Source organism: Onychomys torridus, chromosome 7 (assembly GCF_903995425.1).
Source record: "Onychomys torridus chromosome 7, mOncTor1.1, whole genome shotgun sequence".
NCBI lineage: Eukaryota > Metazoa > Chordata > Mammalia > Rodentia > Cricetidae > Onychomys > Onychomys torridus.
Genome location: NC_050449.1, coordinates 55748212 through 55762239, shown reverse-complemented (window position 1 = coordinate 55762239; position 14028 = coordinate 55748212). Strand labels below are relative to the sequence as shown.

The 14028-nt window shown below is 45.0% G+C and overlaps 1 protein-coding gene across 1 annotated transcript; it reads left to right on the top strand.

The window, feature by feature from the left end:
* Positions 1–1142: 1142 nt before the first annotated feature.
* On the top strand, positions 1143–13803 carry Spesp1 (sperm equatorial segment protein 1). The gene is given in 4 exon segments (XM_036193618.1): positions 1143–1203; positions 12391–12836; positions 12838–12915; positions 13152–13803. Coding segments are annotated over 4 exon segments (1152 nt in total). The 3' UTR covers positions 13719–13803.
* Positions 13804–14028: the final 225 nt, after the last annotated feature.

The following is a 14028-nucleotide window of genomic DNA, read 5'->3' as shown; positions in this document are numbered from 1 at the left end:
TGTGAATTCTAAAGAATACTCATACAGAAAAAAAAAAAAAAAAGGACAGTTCTACAGATTTTAACTCATATAGAATTGAATAGCCACATGACTATTACTCTAAGAAGTACTCTTACTGAGACTGGGGAGTAGCTCAGTGAGCAGAGTACCTGCCTAACTTGAACAAAGCCCTGTGTTCAATCCCCAGCCTATCAGAAACCATACATGGTGGCTCCTGTTAATCTCAGTGCTTGGGAGGTGGAGGCCGAAGTATTCTTAGTTCAAGGTCATCCTTGGGCGCAGTATAGCTCCAGATTGATCTGGGACAGAGAAAACCTTGACTAAGTCTCTTACACTATCTGTAATTACATATTTCTTCATCGACGCTAACTCTTGATTGTCAAAGAAATGGGGTGTAAACGCTTTTAATCCCAACGCTCCCAGCTCAGGAGGTAGAGGGCTAGAGGATCTCTTTGAGTTCGAGGCCAGGCTGATCAACAAAGTGAGTTCCAGGACAGCCGGGTTGTCATGCAGAGGCCCTGTCTCAAAAAAAAAAGAAAACAGGAAGAGAGAGAGAGAGAGAGAGAGAGAGAGAGAGAGAGAGAATGTAACCGTAACGACAACCAAAACCCCTTAAGGTGCCTGCAATGCCCCCGCCTCATCCTCCCACCCATCCCCACCACCCCATCCCGGGCAACCAGCCATGCAGCTAGTCCTAACCACCTAGCTCTTGGTGCGCTCCAAGCCTTCCTGCAATCGACCCCTCACTCCCATCTCCCGTGGGGCACACTGAGGGTTCTACAGTGGTTCCCCTCACCGTTGACGCTGCGCAGTCTCCAGGTCATCTCTTCCATTAGACACCCACTTCTGTGCAACAGCTGTGCTTTCAACCGGGGAGAGCTTCTCCAGCCTCTACCCCAAGGCCTGCAGCAGCAGATCGCCATTGAGCCACTCCTGGTCTCTGCGGAGTCCCAGCACGCACGCGCACCTCGCACGCGGCTGCCCCGCCCCCACCCATTCACTAGGGCAACCGTTGCGGGGCGCCCGGGCCCTGATGTGGGACGGTAGGCCGCTGACATCCCCCCGCTTTGGGCCCTGAGGTACCCCGGCCTGGTGGCCCCAGGCCGTTCCCGTCGGATGGCGGAGTGCTGTGAACGACGCCCATGAAGCCGGTGGTCCTAGTCGTGCTGTGGCTATGGCCTCCGTCCCTGCTGGCGTATCCGAGTGAGTGATGGGCCGGGTGGAGAGCCAGGTGGTTCCTCTCGCTGCACTTTTCCCGCCCAGTATCCCAGACGCTGGCCTGGGTGTTAGGGGTGCCACTCCAGGGCCCATCCTGCTCGGCCCGTTGTTCCCAGGATGCTCAGCTCATAGGCTGGGCTCGGTGTGATTGATCCCTCCTTAGGCTGGGGACTTCCCTTAGGGGGCACTGTTCATTGTCCAGGACACAAAACCGATGACAGATTGCAGCCTGGGCTCAAACACCTCAAGTTTGTTGGAATGCAACCACAATCATTTTATGCGTTGGCCATGGCTGCTTTCCTGCGTTAGAACAGCAGCTAAGGGCTTGCTGCCCACTTCTGGCTTGCAAGGTCTGAAATGTTTTCTATCTGGTCCTTGACGGTAAAAGGCTGGCTGGCCCCTGAAGTACAATTTGAAGGGAATGTGTGTTGAGGAGAGGGGTGTGTCTCCTGGGTTTCTGGAAGGAAAGAGTTCAGCCAAAAGATGCCAACAGTAAGTAGAAGTATATTAAGCATAGCACTCCAGAGCGAGAGTTTGGAGTGAGCATCTCCAAAGGGTGTAGCAGCACAGTGGGTTCTGTATTGTGGATTTAAAATACGTTTTTATCAATATTTATGAGGTAGATGGCATATTCCTAGGGTAAGGTTTCCTCTCCAGTCATGGTAAATGGGATCTCTCTTTTAGAATATTTCTTCCCGTGTCCCTCTAGAAAAGCCCATGTCAGGCAGTGGTGGCGCAAGCCTTTAATCCCAGCACTCGGGAGGCAGAGCCAGGCGGATCTAGGAAAGGCGCAAAGCTACACAGAGAAACCCTGTCTCGAAAAACCAAAAAAAAAAAAAAAAAAAAAAAAAAGAAAGAAAGAAAGGAAAGCCCATAAAGAGGAGGCAGTTGAAGACCCTTCCTTAATTGCACACATTTGGGGAAAATGCCCTGGCTCTTTAGTCTTTGAAGCTTGCTGCAGCTTGGAGGCAGTTTAACCACAGAGGGGCATTCTGACTGTTAAGAGACACAGCTGCCCAGATAGAGCTGTCATTGTCTTGGTTACCTCACATCTAACTGTTCTGTGTGTGTGGAGGTCGGAAGATAACTCTAGGTCTTGTTCCTCAGGTGCTTGCCTTCCCCCCACCCTTTATTTTATTTTATATTTTTTGGGATAGGGTCTCACTGACCTGGAACTTGCCAAATAGCTAGACCGGCTGGCCAGCAAGCCCAGAGATCTCACTGGCCTCATTTTCCCAGTGCTGGAGTTACCAGCATGTACCAAGGGGGTGGGTTTTTCCCACATGGGTTCTGGGATGGAACCCAGGTCTTCATAAATGCTCTACCTACTGAGCCATCTCCCCAGCCCCCTGGAACTCCCTCTTGAGACTGGGGGAGGCCCATCTCATGACTTATCATAGTAGCTTGTCTCAAAAGTTACAACTGGGCCAGTGAAATGCCTCAAGGAGTGAACACGAGGCGGATGAGCACAGTGTGTGTGCTGAAGTCAGAGGACAACTTGCAGGAGTCTGTTCTCTTCTTGCCCCATGCGGGTTTTGGGGAACAGCTCAGGTCAGGCTTGCAGGACGAGCGCTTTTACCTGCCAAGCTCTCTCCCTAGCTTGAAACACATTTGGTGAGGCTGCCCCTGCTTGCTGCTCATTGTTATTTATGGTTTTGCTAGACCAGCTGAGATGTCCTTCCCACCCCAAGCCATGTAAGAACTCATCTGAGACACGAAGAGCCAAGATGGCCTATTTTTTTCCAGGTTGTTGCTCTTGGTGAAATCTCATTTTCATTCTCTCTCTCTCTCTCTCTCTCTCTGTTCTTTCTCTTACACACACACACACACACACACACACACACACACACACACACACACATCCTTTCTGTCTTCCCTTCCTCCTGTCCATTTTATCTTTTGAGACAGGGTCACATGAAGCCCTGGCTGACCTTGAACTCACTACATAGCCAACAATGACCTTGAACTTCTAATATTTCTGACTTTACTTCCCCATTGCTGGTTATTAGAAGTGTGTGCCAACACACCCAGTTCATGCAGCACTGGGATCCCAACCCAAGCCTTCATGCATTTCACGCATACTAGGCAAGCACTCTACCAACTGAGCTTTGTGCCCAGCCCCCAAGTTTCTTTAAACCATGGCAACTGGATTCCAAGAATGACTTTGCAACTGATTGCCAGTGTCCTATGGCAGGACACGTCACTCAGAGCAAGCCTGTCTTCTGTGTTGGATGACTTGAAGGAGCCTAAGGACATAAAAAATCATGAAGCACACAAAGATATTAAATGAGATTTTTTTAAAGCTAGAATGCTGATTAATATGAATGTAAGTACTTGTCTATCCTTCAGCAAAAGCTACATTTAAAAATTAATAGTAAAAAGTTAGAGGAAAGCTGCTGGATGAGTAACAAAGGGGTTCCTTTTGCAGTCACTCTGAGTATATTCCAGTCATGAAGGACAGCAACCTGGTTAGGCTGGAAATACTACATCAGCTGGTTTTGTTTTTTACAGGCATAAGTTCATACAGCACTTAATGTGAGTCCACTGCATGACATGTGTGGAAAATTCAAGCAACTTGTTCTCTGGGGTTATGGGCTTGGGGTCAGTCTGGCTCACTAAAGAGTGATGGATGCTTGGGTTTTAGCCCTGTGTACACAAGTTCTTTATACGGTAAGGCTAACCTGTTTGTTTTGTGCTTGTGGTTGTAAGGATCTTTTAGTAATTAGTATTTAAAACTTCTGGTTAGGTTTTGGGTTCGTCATTAACAGTGTCTGTGTCAAGGTTGGCAGGACACAGTAAAGATGTGTGATGAGTTCAGTGTGTGTGTGTGTGTGTGTGTGTGTGTGTGTGTGTGTGTGTGTGTATCTTATCAGTAGAAACATGTCCTACTTTTTTTTTTTTTTTTTAACGAACATTGACTGGTGTTTTGCCTGCATGTATGTCTGTGTGAGGGTGTCAGATCCCCTGGAACTAGATTTACAGACAGTTGTTAGCTGCCATATAGGTATTGGAAATTAAACCCGGGTCCTCTGGAAGAACAGCCAATGTTCTTAATGCCTGAACCATCTCTCCAGCCCCCCTAGTTTGCTGTGATAAACACTATGGCCAAATGCAATTTATGGAGGAAAGGGTTTATTTCATCTTACAGCTCACAGCCCATCATGAAGGGAAGTTGGGGGCAGGAACTCAAGGCAGGAACCTGGAGGCAGGAACTGGAGAAGAGGTCATAGAGGAGTGCTGCTTACTGGCTTGTTCATCCTGCTTTCTTTCTTTCTTTTTTTTTTCTTTTTTCTTTTTTTCTTTTTTGAGACAGGGTTTCTCTGTGTAGCTTTGCGCCTTTCCTGGATCTCACTCTGTAGACCAGGCTGGCCTGGAACTCACAGAGATCCACCTGGCTCTGCCTCCTGAGTGCTGGGATTAAAGGCATGCACCACCTCCACCTGGCCCAGCCTGCTTTCTTATAGCACCCAGGACTCCCAGCCCAAAGATGGTACCACCCACAGTAGCTGGCCCCTTTCACATCAGTCATTAGTCAAGGAAGTGTCCCACCGGCAAATCTAAGCGGGGCATTTCTGCAATTATGGCTCCTCATCCCAGATAACTCTAGCTGTGTCAAGTTGACAACAATCAACCAGGACAAAACCTTTCCACTTTTCATATCCCTGTACGTATTGACAGCACACTTTCCTTAAGTCTTTCCTTCTCGAGTGCCAGCAGCCCTGTTAGAGGACATGGTGACCCTGCTTCATCTGTCAGGCAGTCAGGAAAAGAAAGAGACAGTTGCATGTACCTGCTCTGTTCTTCTTTCTCTTCATCTCTCTCGCGCTTTTTCCCCCTGGTGTTCCAGAATTCCTTCTTTTATCATTTCCATTCTGTTTTATTTTTATGTTTAGTGTATGTTATTGGCCTACATACCACAGCCGAGTGGAGGCCAGAGACAACTTTCTGGAGTCAGTTCTCTCCTTCTACCCTTCCCTGCATGACTGTAGGCTTCTAACTCAGGCACCTTTACCAACTGAGCCATCTTGCCAGTCCTAGGGAACTACATTTAGTCATTTTCCTTTAGGGTAGGTTTTCTGATCACTTCTCCTGTTTTCTCCTTGCTTGTCCTTTCATCCCCAAGAGATCTTTTCCTGGGATGTGGAATTCTGGGTTAATTATTCCCCTCCCCCACTTTTGCTGGCACTCATAATATTTCCTTCCAACCTCATGACTTCAGATTAGAATTAAACTTGTCATTCAATTTCCCCCAAATGTAAATTGTTTTTCCTCTTGCTTTGTGTATGTGTGTGTTGTGTATACTTTCAGTGTGTGGGTGTGCGCACATACGCGCGCGTGCGTGTGCGTGTGCATGTGGGTGTGTGTGCACCTGTGTGTGAAGTGGAGGTGGAGTCAAGTATCTTTCCTTGATCACTCTTTATATTTATTAACATTATAAAATTTTAACTTATTTGTTGTGTACATTTGAGTCTTTTGCTTGCATGTATGTGTGTATGCCATGTGAATGCCTGGTACCCATGGAGGTCAGAAGATGGTGTTAGATCTTCTAGAACTGGAGTTGCGGATGAGTGTGAACCACCATGTGGATTCTGGGAACCTAATCTCTTCTACAAGAGCAACATGGGGCTCTGGTCATTTTTTTCTGCTTTTTCCTTATGTCCAGATCGCACCATCAGCCCGACTCACCGCTCACCAGATCTTCCCCATCTCCACTGGCTGTTGAGTCTCGCCTTTGAGATGTTTTCATTTCTGTTATTGTGTTTTCATATTTGTAAATTCTAAGACTTCATTGTGGTTCTTTTTTATATCTTCTGTTTCTTTCTGAGACTTTACTATTTTTCATTTGTTTCAAGCTTGTTTATTGCTGCTTTTGTTATTGCTGTTGTTGAGAGAGGGTCTCATTTAGCCCATTCTGGCCTCACAATATAGAGCCAAGAATGACCTTGGCTTCTGATCCTCTTGCCTCTGCCTCTAAGTGCTGGGAGTGCAGGCATTCACTAGCACACTGTGGTTCACTAGCACACTGTGGTTCTTTGTGTTGTTTGGTTGGTTGGCTTTTGAGACAGGGTTTCTGTATGTAACCTTGGCTTTCCTGGAATTCACTCTGTAGACCAGGCTGTTCTCAAATTCATAGAGGTTCGCCTGCCTCTGCCTCCCCAGTGCTGGGATTAAAGAAGGGCGCCACCACCACCTGGCAACATGCCTTGCTTTTATGCAGTGCTGGGGATGAAGCCCAGGGCTTCATGCCTACTAGGCAAACATACCAACTGACCTACCTCCATAGCCCCACTACTCCTATTTAAAAGATTATGTTTAATTTTACATGTAAGAGTGTTTGCCTGCAATTATGTACACCCTAAGGATGGCAGAAGAGGCCATCAGATCCCCTGGATCTGGAGTGAGGTTGTGAGTTGCCATGTGGGTACTGTGAAAAGAACCTGGGTCTTTCAGAGAGCAGCAAGAGCTTTTAACTGCTAAGCTATTGCCAGGCACCTCACCTTAAAAAAAAAAAATCTATACATATTTGTGTTTCTGGGGTTTCCGGATTTGTCTTCTCCTTTTGTGGGTCATGTATAACCCAGAGACCACCATTTTCTCTCCTGAACTTGTTAGTTGGTCAGCTTTCCTCTCCCCACGTTTCATTTCTTCTCAGGTATGTTTAGATACAACTGGACAGGGCTTTACTCTATGCCTAATAGAGACAAGAGGGAGATAGTACCCATGATCTTCATAGAAGCAGAAACCCAGATATCTTGTTTTATTAGAGGCTTTTGGGAGAGACAATGTACTTTGCTAGTAAACAAGAACAGCTAAGTAGGGGCTGGAGAGGCAGCTCAGAGGTTAGGAGAGCATCTTGTGCTTTCAGAGGACTGGAATTGGTTTCCCAGCACTCATGACGAACTGTTCACAACCTCCTGGAACTCCAGCTCCAGGGGATCTGGTGCCCTCTTTTGGCCTCTGCCAGCACTGCACATGTGCACATACCCACACAGAGACACATAACAAAACTATTTTGAAAACAGATCACACTAGTAGGGCACCAAGAGAATTATTTCATCATCTAAGTAGGGTATCAAGAGAACTATGGGGTGGTCTGTCTCAACACCTGAGGAGGGCACCAAGGAAATTATGGAATGGTCTGTCTCAACTTTCACTGTATCCAGATATATCAGCACCCCATTTACAATGCTCTGGAGGGTATTATTTCCCAAGCTCTATAAAGGTCTTGGGAAAGGGGAGAGATTTCTAAATGATCCTGGCAGAACCAGACATCTATCTAAATTATGTAGATAGATTTATCTGAGTATTGACTTAGAAAATTACAAGAACTTAGAATTTAAATGAACTCATGGTTTTCAGGATTCTCTCTCTCTCTCTCCCTCTCTCTCTTGATTTTTCAAGACAGGGTTTCTCTTTGTAGCCCTGGCTGTCCTGGAACTCTCTTTGTAGACTAGGCTGGCCTTGAACTTACTGAGATCGACCTGCCTCTGCCTCCTGAGTGCTGGGACTAAAGTCATGCGCCACCACAGCCTGCTTTGTTTTCAGGATTTTCTTTCTTTCTTTCTTTTTCTTTTTTTCCCCAGAGCTGAGGACCGAACCCAGGGCCTTGTGCTTGCTACCACTGAGCTAAATCCCCAGCCCTGCCATCTTTTTAATAACTGTCTTCCAGGGCACCGTGCAGAATTTCAGCTATTTCTAGTCCTACAGTTGTTAGGATCACTTGGCTACCATCTCTGCCATGTGATCAATTCTCTTGTTCTGTTTTAAAAATTACATAAAACTCAAACTCAGTTGATATCCTCAGAGCTGAGATTCCAGCAGAACTCCAGGCCCCAGGCTGCTTAGCAGAGACCCTGGAGCAGTATCCTGACATCTTACACTACAGGGGATTCGTGTGTGTGTGTGTGTGTGTGTGTAGTTGGATTTATTTTTCATTTTTATTTATTATTTATTTTTCTATTATCAGCTTGATACAGTATAAATTCTTATCCTAATAGTGAAATGTTTGATTGAGGCTTGCCCAGTAATTGAGTAAAACCAAAATGTATTATAAGCCACATTCATCCTAGGGTCCCCCCTGCTATATAGCCTCCCTGGTTCTGTGGGTTGCAGTCTGATTGTTCTTTGCTTTATATCTAGTATCCACTTATGAGTGAGTACATACCATGTTTGTCCTTCTGGGTTTGGGTTACCTCACTCAGGATGATATTTTCTAGTTCCATCCATTTGCCTGCAAATTTCATGCTGTCATTGTTTTTCTCTGCTGAGTAGTACTCCATTGTGTATATGTACCACATTTTCTTAATCCATTCTTCAGTTGATGGGCATCTAGGTTGTTTCTAGGTTCTGGCTATTACAAATAGTGCTGCTATGAACACAGTTGAGCATGTATCTTTGTGATATGATTGAGCATTCCTTTGGTATATGCCCAAGAGTGGTATTGCTGGGTCTTGAGGTAGATCGATTCCCAATTTTCTGAGAAACTGCCATACTGATTTCCACAGTGGTTGTACAAGTTTGCATTCCCACCAACAGCGGAGGAGTGTTCCCTTTGCTCCACATCCTCTCCAACATAGACTGTCATTAGTGTTTTTGATCTTAGCCATTCTGACAGGTGTAAGGTGGTATCTCAGAGTCGTTTTGATTTGCATTTCTCTGATGATTAAGGATGTTGAGCATTTCTTTAAATGTCTTTCAGTCATTTGTGATTCTTCTTTTGAGAATTCTCTGTTTAACTCTTTAGCCCATTTTTTAATTGGATTGTTCAGTATTTTGATGTCCAGTTTCTTGAGTTCTTTATACACTTTGGAGATCAGTCCTCTGTCAGATGTGGGGTTGGTGAAGGTCTTTTCCCATTCTTTAGGCTGTCTTTTTGTCTTATTGACCATGTCTTTTGCCCTACAAAAGCTTCTCAGTTTCATTATTAATTGTTGTGCTCAGTGTCTGTGCTGCTGGTGTTACATTTATGAAGTGAACTCTGGTGCCAGTACGTTCAAGAATACTTCCTACTTTCTCTTCTATTAAGTTTAGTGTAACAGGATTTATGTTGAGGTCTTTGATGTAGTTGGATTTTTATATGGGCCGCCAGCTCACAAATAATGACACGGAGACTTATGATTAATTATGAAAGCTCGGCCTTGGCTTAGGCTTGTCCCTCTAGCTCTTAAATTTAAAATCACTTAAATTTACCTGTTTTTATTCATCTACGTTTTACCATGAGCTTTTTACCTTTCTTTCATTCTGTATGTCCAACTCCCTCCAGGTTTCCTTGGCATCTCCAGTGTCCTTAGATCCTCTTCCTCTTCCTCTCTCTCCCTGGAAATCCCGCCTATACTTCCTGACTAGCTATTGGCTGTTCAGCTTTTTATTATACAAATTACAGCAAATACATCTTCACACGGTGTACACATATCCCACAACACGCATGTGCACATGTGTGCCTGTGAATGGGTTTGTAGTGTACCAGTGGGCATGCATGTGGAGACTAGAGGCCACGCCAACCCTAGGTGTCCTCTTTCACTTGTCTTCACCCACTTTTCTCTGAGATGGTCTCTCCCTCAGCCCAGAGCTCACTGGTTTGCAAGCTTGGCTGGTGGTTCCTCCTGTCTCCACTTCCCTAGTGCCTCTGAGAAAACCACTGCCAACGCTTTCTTACCTCCTCTGTTTCCACAGCACTGGAAGGCTTCTCAAGCTTAGCCATGGTCTGGGGCATGCTGTTAGCTTAGGTAAGATATCCAAGTGGCAAAAATGGCAGCTATGTTGTATTGGGGTAGACCACAGGAAATAGTCAAGGTGTAATTAAGTGACTCAGCTTCTATCGGATAAGCCTGTTCGTTGTAAGAATTAGAAATTTATTCAATTTTTGGAACTTCCTATAGAATGGAGAAAAACAGGATTTCATGGTGGCCAGGGTTGTCTGAAAGGACATTGGAAGCGATCCTTTTACTAACTTGCCTGCAAACATTTTTACAGGGCTCAAATTGCTTTGCAAGAATGTCCCTGATGAATGTACCTGGAATGTACCTGGAAGGCTAGTCCAAAATGCATAGATGTGTTAGAAGGGCAAAAACAAGAGGTAGGAAATGGGGGGAGGGGATGGATTCAAGAATAGAATGATCCAGAGACCCAAGGGTGCATTTATAAGAAAGAAAAGCAAGGTAGGAGGTAGGGTGCCTCTGTTGCTAGGCAACCCACAAACAAGCTTTTTGGTGTTTCCAGAGTAACCGCAGAGGAGGATGGAGTACTTGAGGTGCTTTTAGAAATCACATCCAGTAAGCACCACCTCCTCCTGTCCTTTGGCATCCTCACTTGTTTAATAGCTACCTGGGTATCCCACTTGCTAGTCTGAAGAGACAAGCTAATTGCCTGACGATCATGTGCATCCTAGACGAACTCTGAGGCAGCGCCCTCTGCAAAGCCATCACGCCTCTGTTGACTGCACATTTTAGCTTGGGCATGGTTAGCTGTTGCCTAGAACAGAAAATTTCTCAAACATTTTAGAAATAACTTTTTATAGAAAAACGAAACATGCACACGAATAGAAATAGTGTTACAAAAGCTCCATCTGGAACAGACCCTTTGATTAACCTTGCATCATTGATATATCTACTCATATTCCTTCTCTCCCGGCCTCCCCACTCCTTCTCCTAAATTCTTGTCCTTAGTTTATTTAGAAGCAAATTATAGACATTGTATAATTCTACCAGTAAACAGTTAAGTATGGAGCACTGAAGTGTCAGGATGTGAAGGAACACAGCAGCACAATCATCTCTAAAAGGCTGCTCAGAGCCTAGAAGGATGGCACACTCACACATAATTTTGAAAAAAGCTAAGAAAACTCCTGATTTGCTTTTTTCAATAGATTAAAGGTGACAGAGAGGAAGCATTATTTGAATACCAAATGCATCACATGAACAGAAAAAAATGAAAGAATCAGAAAAATTTGAGCAGCAATCAGATATTTGAATTATTAGCTTTTGTGTGTATGTGGAGAGGGGTGGTATTCTGAGGATCAAACTCTGGTCCCTGGCAAAGAAGTTGCTGAGACAGCTCTCTAGCCTCCTACCTCAGTATCTTATTACATTTGTTTTATTCTACATAAAAGGACAGACATAGTCTTTTTTATTTTAAAAAATAATATTGAGGAAAATACCCCAAATCATGCCACTGGAAAGTGGAAGAACCAAGACCAGCATGGGAGTGTCAGCTTCGCCAAACTGGTCTGCATTTATTTCACTCAGTCTTTCCCTACATGAAAACCCCAGGCTCAGAGCAAGAGTGACTATACACAAATACACTATTTTTATTTTATTAGTGAAAAAATCAATAAAAGAGAAGAAATTACTTAAAACTTTAAAAGACAGGGCTGGGGGATGGCTCAGTTGGTAAAGTGGTTGCCGTGAAGTCCTGAGGACCTGAGTTTGACTCCTAGGCCACTGCAATGCTGCATACTAGAGTCCCTGGGCGGGAGGGGGGGGGCAGAGACATGAAGGTCCCTTAGGCTTCATTCAGTGGATCCCAGAGTTATTGAGAGGCCCCGTGTCAAAAATAAGGTGGAGAGCAATTGAGGAAAACACCCAGTGTCAACCTCTGACACACACACACACCCCTTAATGATTTACTGTATTTAATAACTGATGTTCACCAAAGTCATTGTATCACATATCCATCTTACAGATGCATTAGTTGTAAATAATCAAAAGACAACTAACTAATAGCAAAAGAGGGTAAGTAGGAAGTGAATTTTCAATATTTATTATTTTTGTCTTAATATAATTGCACATTAAGAAAATTTAATTTTTTAATCGTGTCTACCTAACATCTGGCTCCTAAAAATTTAATTATACCTCTGGTGGTCCAATATGAACCCATCATAGTCCTTGCAGGGTTAGACAACATGATCAAGGTTTTTGGTTTAGTAAGTTGCCTATTGAGTCATAAATTATATGAGAAAACAAAACGATGTAGGAAAAGGCGCCCACATGCAGCTGGTGTCCTGCTCTTCCTCTTGTGCATTCTCAGTGAGAGCTGGCCTGATGTTAGGGAGGCTGAGTTCCTTGCTTGTTGCTGTACTTAAGTGCTAGCATAGACAGTGAACTAAGGTCAGCAGATTCTGTCATGAGTCATGTGTAATAAACATTACTTACTGTGCGTTTGATTTTTCCCCTCAAGCCATAACTGTGTTGCCTGATGAAGAACAGAATTTGAATCATTATGTACAAGTTTTACAGAACCTGATAATGAGTGTTCCTACCAGGGAGCAGGGCTCTGGGGAAACGTCCTTAAGTCCTACGGAAGTTCCAGAGCTGAAGTTTTCTCGGTACGAGCTGATACACACCCCTGAGGGAGTTACCCCTGAGAACGACATTCTTATCAGGCCCTTCAACGAGGAAAAGACAACTTTCCCTACTAGCGGCTTCACGCTGGGGATGGAGAGGAAAAAAAAAACTGAAACTACAGCGTTCTGGTCCATCCGGCCAAATAACGTTTCTGTTGTTTTACACGAGGAGGAACCTTATATTGAAAAAGAAGAGCCAGAGCCGGAGCCGGAATTCGAGGAGCCCCATCCCAGGCCACTGTGGCCTCCTGAGCATGAGTCAGAGGAGGAGCATGATCTGGACCACGAGCACGAGCCCGAGCCAGACCACAAGCACGAGCCGGATCGCGAGCACGAGCCGGACCACGAGCATGAGCCGGGTCACGAGCACGAGCCGGATCACGAGCACGAGCCGGGTCACGAGCACGAGCCGGACCACGAGCACGAGCCGGGTCACGAGCACGAGCCGGACCATGAGCACGAGCCGGACCACGAGCACGAGCCGGACCATGAGCACGAGCCGGACCATGAGCACGAGCCGGACCACGAGCACGAGCCAGAGGATACGCACCATCATCATAGTGTGGTCATCCGCCCATGGTTGCCAACTACACAGATCACCGTAAGAACGAGTACCACCAGCAGCATGGACATCTCCACGGACTCTGAGGATGTGCCCCAGCTCTCAGGCCAGCCGGAAACGGGAAACTTGGAAGACCTCTCTGGACACCACTCCGAGACTGCAATACACGAGGACATTTTGAGAAAAATTTCCAATATTAATGTAGAGGTTCAGCAGGGACCTCTTGGTGACGCCAACAACCCCGAGTACAAGGAGTACATCAAGGCCTCCAGGGAGCACCTGAAACGGAGCCTGGCCCTGGCTGCAGCTGCCGAGCACAGGTTAGAAGAGATGTACAGATCTCACGTCTTCCCAGAGGAGAGGATCAGCGATTCAGTCAATGACATGGAAACAGTTATCAACGTGCTGTATAATTCCAGGTCCAGGTTGCCGGAGTATTTGAATATTAAGCATGTACCATCAGAGCTGAGGAAACAGGTCACGGCCGTGACGAGTGTGTTGAAAAAACTATTTTGTGCAGATCAGGTAGAGACGCAACGCCTCATTAGGAAGCTGTTAAGCAATAATATGAAAATCCTAAATATCCTTAATGTCCCATGATCAAACTCATTTAAGCAAAGGGCTTGTTCACTGGAAAATAAGCATATTAGTGATTTTAAAAGTTGCCTAAAATATTTTCTATTATACTTGCATGTGCTAAAATCCTTATGTGTCATATCATAAAATATTTTCAAATGCACTAAAAACCTAACAATTTTAAAATAAAAATTTGCTTCATGAGTTTGTAGTTTTTTTTTTCTCATTAATTCAACAAGTTGTGAAGAGATAGTCTCCAAAATGTTTAAGCTTTGGTTCTACTGACTAAATGTGCTGGACTCACTCACTGTATGAGTTTAGAGACTGCCTGCAT